The sequence below is a fragment of the Balaenoptera borealis genome, assembly GCF_965194805.1.
Source record: "Balaenoptera borealis genome assembly, chromosome: 7".
NCBI lineage: Eukaryota > Metazoa > Chordata > Mammalia > Artiodactyla > Balaenopteridae > Balaenoptera > Balaenoptera borealis.
Window position 1 is genome coordinate 20,080,271 of NC_138864.1, and position 6,965 is coordinate 20,087,235.

At 39.6% G+C, this 6,965-nt stretch overlaps 1 protein-coding gene across 6 annotated transcripts in view; it reads right to left on the reverse strand.

Moving 5' to 3' along the window:
* Window positions 1–6,904, reverse strand: part of BCAP29 (B cell receptor associated protein 29) — a 56,386-nt gene extending 49,482 nt beyond the window's left edge. For 5 of the 6 annotated variants that reach the window (XR_014246866.1, XR_014246867.1, XM_082399900.1 and 2 more), the window contains exons 1-3: window positions 6,787–6,904; window positions 6,167–6,273; window positions 2,834–2,934 (exon numbers count right to left, since the gene is read on the reverse strand). Coding sequence is in view for 4 of the 6 variants with exons in the window: in XM_082399900.1 (XP_082256026.1) it covers window positions 2,834–2,934; window positions 6,167–6,258 (193 nt within the window). In the remaining 2 variants the exon portion in view is untranslated. Of the gene's footprint in view, window positions 1–2,833; window positions 2,935–6,166; window positions 6,274–6,696 lie in introns of all 6 variants that reach the window. The other variant, XM_082399899.1, reaches the window with a different exon arrangement.
* Between the last annotated feature and the right edge of the window lie 61 nt (window positions 6,905–6,965).

Here is a 6,965-nt window from a genome sequence, read left to right on the forward strand (position 1 = left end):
GTCTTTACCATCCATGGTTAAAGCTCCTGCATTAACCATCCATGATGTTCCTATTCTCTGGGAATTAATTACTCCCTCTGCCCACAGATGTAGGCTCCAGCCAGCAGTCATGATTCTGCTCTGTGACTCTGCCCCTGGCCATAGCTTCTCAGATGAGAATTGGATACCTGGTGCTAGCTGATCAGATTTTTTCCCTTAGAATTGGAATTGGGATTCAGAAATGGCTAGTTAGGGATTTCCCTGGCGGTCCAGTGGTTAAGACTCTGCACTTCCAATGCAGGGGGCGTGGGTTCCATCTCTGGTAGGGGAACTAAGATCCCACATGCCTTGCTGTGCAGCACGGACCAAAAAAAAAAAAAAAAAAAGAAATGGCTAATTAATCCTTGCATATCGCTGGATTGACAAAACTTGGCAGTTGTGTGGTACCTATTTTCTGCCGTGGGAATAGAGTATCAGAGTCCGTAGAGGTGTGAAGTAGACCCAGTGAGAAATGCAGGGACACGAAAAGGACACTTCAGTTCCTAGGAGTTTGGCTTCCTTCCTTCCCTGGGCTGCTGTGGAACAACCCCATGTTTTACTTTAAATTCCCCTTTCTTGCTCAAGTGAGCTGAAGTTCGTTTCTGATATATGTAACCAAAAGAAGCTTGGCTAAAGTTCCCCTTCCTTATATGGATATGTGGCAGTTTTCAGTAGAAATTCTTGTGATAATTTTAGAGTTGGAAGGTCACAATACACTTCTAGAGCTAGCAAGAGCTGCAGGGATTATTTCCTCTCTCCCTTTATTTTGCAAATGGATAAACCAAACTCAGAAAGATGAAATGCCATTCCAAAGGTCATTTAGTTAGCTGGTAGCAAGTTGGTACCTGTTTTCCTTATTGCTTTTTACTCGCTTGGTGTTATTTCTTCTATGGCTGGAGATTCAATCAGTAACATTAATAACTTACCATGAGACAAATACATTTTGAAATGAGGCAAAAACCCATTCATACCCTGATACAATTACCTACTCATACCTTCTCACACCAGTTAATCCTGGTTTATAAAGAGGATTCCACCCCAGAGGTTGGTAATATGGAATGTGAGAAACATTTTCTCATAAGACAGTGGCATACATGGTGGTTATGGCCCCTGTAAAACCTACTTAACCCACAACACAACTCTGAGGGAATTCTGAGGGAAAACACACTCTGCAATGGGTATCAAAAACTGAAGTGCCAAGAAGTAGCTGGGTGATCTCAGACAAGTTACTTAATCTCTCTGAGCTCAGCTACTCCTTCTAAAAAACATGGTAACTATTTCGATTCATGGAATTTGCAGTTCGATAAGAACCTTAAAGGTCTACTTTTAGAGAAAAGTCTTGTCTGGACGTCACAATACCTCCGCCAGCACCTGGGCAAATATAAAGGAGGTCAACCACCAAGGGACATGATCTGCACCCATGGCAAGAAGCTGAATCACCCTGGCATCAAGAGACAGATATTCTGCTCATCAGTGTTTCTACTGAAAGACCTACAATCAAAAGGGGAAATGATGGAAAAATCTGCACGTTTTTGAGATATTGAAACCCCAACCAAGTGGAAGAAGTTAACTGTATGCTGCCCACAAGCACGTAGACCCCAGACCGGTTGGAACCAGAACGTTGATAATGCTGACTCCCGATTACCTCACCACCAACCAGTCAGAAGAATGTCCAAGAGGGGATCATGCCCTCTTTGAACCATTACTATAAAACTCCTCACTACCGCCTCCAGGTCAGGACACACAGTTATGAGGGCATTAGCGCACTGTGGCCCTCTTTGCCTGGCAAAGCAATAAAGCTATTCTTTTCCACTTCAAAAAAAAAAGTCTACTTATGATTTCTAATTTCTAAGGTACTTGTTATCATGAAAATTTCAAACATGTTGAAAAACTAGTACAATAAACATCCATATTCCACTATCTAGATTCAACAATCAACATTTTGTCACATTTGCTTTACTTGTTTTTTTTAAACCATTTGAAAGTAAGTTGTAACTATCATGACACTTCTAAATATTTCAGCATGCAACTCTTAAGCATTAGGACATACTCCTATGTTACAGGTGTTGGTAAAACTTTTTCTCTAAAGGCAAACAGTGAATGTTTTAGGCCACACCGTTTCTGTTTCAACTACTCCACTCTGCAGTTGTTCATGCATAGACAGTACATAAACAAATGGGCATGGTTATATTCTAATAAAACTTTATTTACAAAAATAGGCATTTGGTCTGCAGGCTATAGGTTGCTGACTTCTGCTTTGTAATAATAACATTGTTATCACAACTAAAGTTAACAGAAATTCCCTAAGATTATCTAACAACCAGTCCATGTTCAAATTTTTGCAGTAGTCCCCAAATATCTGTGCTGTAGTTGTTTTTCAACTAGGATCCAATCAAGATTCACAGCCTGCATCTAAAACTCTTTTTGAGGTCCTAGTGATTCTATTCCTCTGTTTGCCTCCCTAAGAGCTAAGCCCCTGGGTGCCTAGGACACCAAAATAACAAATAACTGTATAACTGGTAACTGAAAACTAGGCTATGCATCATTGCATTGAAATCTTAAAACAACAGAAAAGAGACTAAGAAGTACTGCACTCTGCTGCAATTTATGCTTGTGCGTATATAACGGTAATATCTATCAACTATTTATCAATATATCAATTACCTACTCCATACACTATCAATATACTATGTAATACAAATTCAACTGTATACTAATGGCAACACCAACTTAATTAATTAAAAGTCAATGAATACGTTAATAATAATATAAAAACTAGAGTTACGCTTAGTCAAAGGAGGAATCTAATACTTACCTAGAAACAGAACAATCAATAGGACTATAATAGTAAGGAAAGCCTTGTTCCAGAAAGTTGCAATTTTACCCCAGACGCTAAATGAAAAAATCTTCTGCCATCTGTAAAGCAATATAATTACATCAGGTGTAAAAAATCAAAGGGACATTTTGAGATACTTTCTAAACACTGAATTAACATTTTGGTAATTGTGCAGCGAGTGAAAATAATTACAGAAATTTAATTTTTTATGTCATACCAGAGAATTACCAATTCTTATCAATAAGAATGTCTCATGAAATAAAGAACAACTTCTTTCAAATTTAATAATAATCTGACATTTGATTATCTTCTGTCTGGTGGCTTAAATATTCGAAAGTAAAAATAACTTTTAAAGTAAATATACATGATCAAAACCTTAAGAAGGAATTCTTATAGTAAAATGTTAAATTGCTGATAGAAGTTATCACTTTATATCATTTCCCTAATCAGGATAGTAACTCAGAAATAACAAAGATCTATTGTTCTAACAATTAACAACATTTCAGGAGTAAGAGGTCCGACTCTGCACTATTTATTTTTATAATGAAAAAAAATACATGCACTTTCAACATCTACTCCAAGTAAAAAAGTTTCTCTACTTTTACCATAAGGAAATTTAAAAAATCATTGAGGTATTACACATATAAAGAGCAAAAATCTTAAATATGTAGCGTGAAAGGGAATTCCCTGGCGGTCCAGTGGTTAGGACTCTGAGCTTTCACTGGCGAGGGCCCGGGGTTCAATCCCTGGTTGGGGAACTAAGATCCCACAAGCAGCGCAGCGTGGCCAAAAAAATTAAAAAAAATAAAAAAAATAAATTTATATATGTGTATATATATTTAATATATATATAGCTTGATGGACTTTTATGTGTGTATATACCCATGTAATTACCACCCAGATCAATATTTGAACATAGAGAAAGTGAAATTAAAAAAAAAATGAAATAGTCTAGATGGAATGAACAGTATAAGCAAAGACACAGAGGTAAGAAAGCATGGATTATAAATGTCAGAGTGACAAAGTAATCCATCACACAATTGAAAGGGTAACAAACTTTGCACAAGGGCATTTTAAATGAGTAACACATTAACTTAACTGAGTCCAAAGGAGACATATAAAGGTAAAAAGCACTTAAGTAAATTTCAAATTCTTACAACTTAAAAAAAAAGGTCTTACTTTATTATGTTTTGAAAACAACTCAAATAACCTTAAGTTTGGGGCAGACAGAGATTGATACCAATGCAGTTTCTTTTGCCTCTATGCTTCCATCCAAGGATGCTATTCAAATTTTACATTACAAAGATTTGTATTTTAAGAAAGAGAACATAAGTGGCAATACCTTGATCTAGGTCCAAATGTAAATTCACATTTCAAGTAAATTGACAGTATAAAAGGGAACACAAAAGAGATCCCCTACAGGGAACAATGAGCAGTTTATAATAAGGCTCCATTCAAGGAAAAGCTAATAATAGCTACTACATAGAGTCCTTACCATACTTCCCTTCTAAGCACTTGTACATGTTTTAGCTCATTTAATCACCACAACCACCATATGAGGTGGATACTAGTATTACCTCCATTTTACAGATGAGGAAACTGGCCAGAGATGGTAAATAACTTGCCCAAGGGCACACAGTAACTTGCAGAGTTGGGATATAAACTCAGGCAGTCTGATCTCTGAGATGTGTCTTTAACCAGTGGGTATGTGAGAAAAAAGTAGACAGCCAAATTAAATGAAGACTGAAGACTTTTCCTTGAAGAGTATGGTGATTACACGTATGAAAGGTAAAAAAAGATGTGGATACACACGTTAAGGACATATTGTAAATTATCTGTGTGCATATATACCATATTTTTCTTATGTATATTTGAAAAATGAGGATATATTTATATAATGTATGTACATATACACAAATCTAACAAATAGATACTTGATCAGGATAGGAAAAAATTATATTTGGCAGGAAAAAAATCCATAATTTATGCACGATTTTGATGGAGAAGAGATCAACTGACAAAAATTTTTTTTGCAAATTCGTAAGCCTTATTTATAAGTCAGATGTTTATAAATAACATCTTTCTCTTGAATATAGGATTCTACTGTTGCAAGTATTACCAAAAAGCTTAACAGGATATTAGTAAGGATTTGAAACAAAATCAACAGGATAAGAGGTAGGGTGATGGAACAGAAAAAGCACTAGACTGAAAGGCAGATTCTAGTCCAGAATTTGCCACAGATCAGCTAGATGACCTCAGTCAGGCCACTTTCCCATAGAATGAATGGGTTGAATAAAATCATCTCAAAGGCCCCTTCCTACATAACAATTCAATTTTTCCTTTTGTAAGAAAGAAAATAGTGATGGTACAGCTGATAGAAAAAAACAGAAGTGAGTAGAAATCCAGGTAGGTAAGAAGCAAGCTAAAAGTTGTGGAAGACTACTGGACCCTGAGTCAAGATAAAAACTTTCTTAAGTCTCTTCCAGTAGAGGAATCTTACTAAATTTCAGTGGGTTATCTCTAGGATCTCATTTATTTTCTTTTATGTGAACAAAGGTCTTGCAACATTTTTATACAGGTGTATTTTATCATTCACACTATCCAGTCCTGAGGTAAAACTGAACTCCTAATAAGTGGGTTATTACAGGGGTAAAGTGAGCCAAGGCTTCGATTGAAATAGTACTGAAAGACCTTCGAAGGTCCTTTACTAAGGAACTAATGCTAATGTATGGTTCCGATACTTTTCATATTTAGTACGTTTAATATATATTAATTCTGTGTGGGGATAAAGTAGTAAAATTGCCATTAAACGAACACTAATGAATTATGTAAGGCCAAAACTAAGAATCATTTATTGGCTTAAGTTTCCAAATGGTCATTCCACTGCCCCACTGAAACATTTCTGCATCATGCTGTGCTGTAAACAGCATTTATGCGTTTACTTTTATTTAAGTTCACTGCTGTAATTCAGGGCAATAAAACGAAGGTAAAAGCTAACAGACAGGTGACAAAAGTATGACCACTGCTTTATTACATCTGCAATCAAAGGAACCGAAAAGACGAGGCCCTTCCTACAGAAGGGAGGGGGAAAAGTTATTCGTACATATAATAAAAAGTTTTATGTAATGTGATATTTTAATATGGTCATCATATATTACTTAATTGGTTTGTGAGTTTATTTCTAAACAGCGCCTTTTATATAAACAGCATTGAAACCTTTTTAATCTTAAGAAAACTTTTTCCGTTAACACACTAAACCGTCTAAAGAGCTCATCATATATTTATTATTGTAACGCTTGGGAGGTTTCCTACCTCTGAGGAGGAATAAAAGGTAGACAGAAGATTAAAATGAGTCCTATTTCAGCGTAAAGAAAAGTTGCAACTGCCGCCCATTGAAGTGTCATTTTTTTTCTTCACACCTAAATAAAGAAACACTTATTTTACTCTACCGCCTTTCCAAGAAAATTCAGTTTAAGGAAAGGCCCCGGGGGCGCGAGGTTTCCGGCCAGGAGGTTTACGGGATCCGACTTTCCCCTCAACGGGAGGCGCCCGGCAGTGACCCGGGCCGGGGAGTTGGGGGAGGGGAGGGAGCGGGTCGAGGCGGGAAGGGGAGGGAGCGGGTCGAGGCGGGAAGGGGAGGGAGCGGGTCGAGGGTGGGCCCGGAGGCCGGCATCTGCACCTCCCCAGCAAGCCGTGCGGAACCGGCCAGGCGGCCTGGGCGGCACCGCGGACGTGCTTTCCGTCCAGCTTCGCGGCGTCAGCAGCCTAACGCCAGCCTCTGCTAACGCCCGCGTCCGGGGGGCCCTCCCGCCCAGCGAACGCGCCGGGGGGGCAGAGCCCACCTCGCGGTCCCACCGCGGCGAGAGCGGCGCGACCCCGCGCTCCACGCCGCCTCGGGGCCCGCGGCCCCCAGCCGTCCCGCCCGGCCTTACCCTGGCTGAGGCCGCCTGGCTCCCCGCGCTGCTCCGCGGCCGCCGACGCGTGGGACGTCACACGCCGCGGCGGGCTGAGGGGAGCGCGCCCCGCCCCCACCCGCAGCCCCGCAGGCTCCATCTCCCAATTCCGGTCTCGGGTGCCGGTCCCCCGCGACGTGCCAGATGTGCGAACAGAT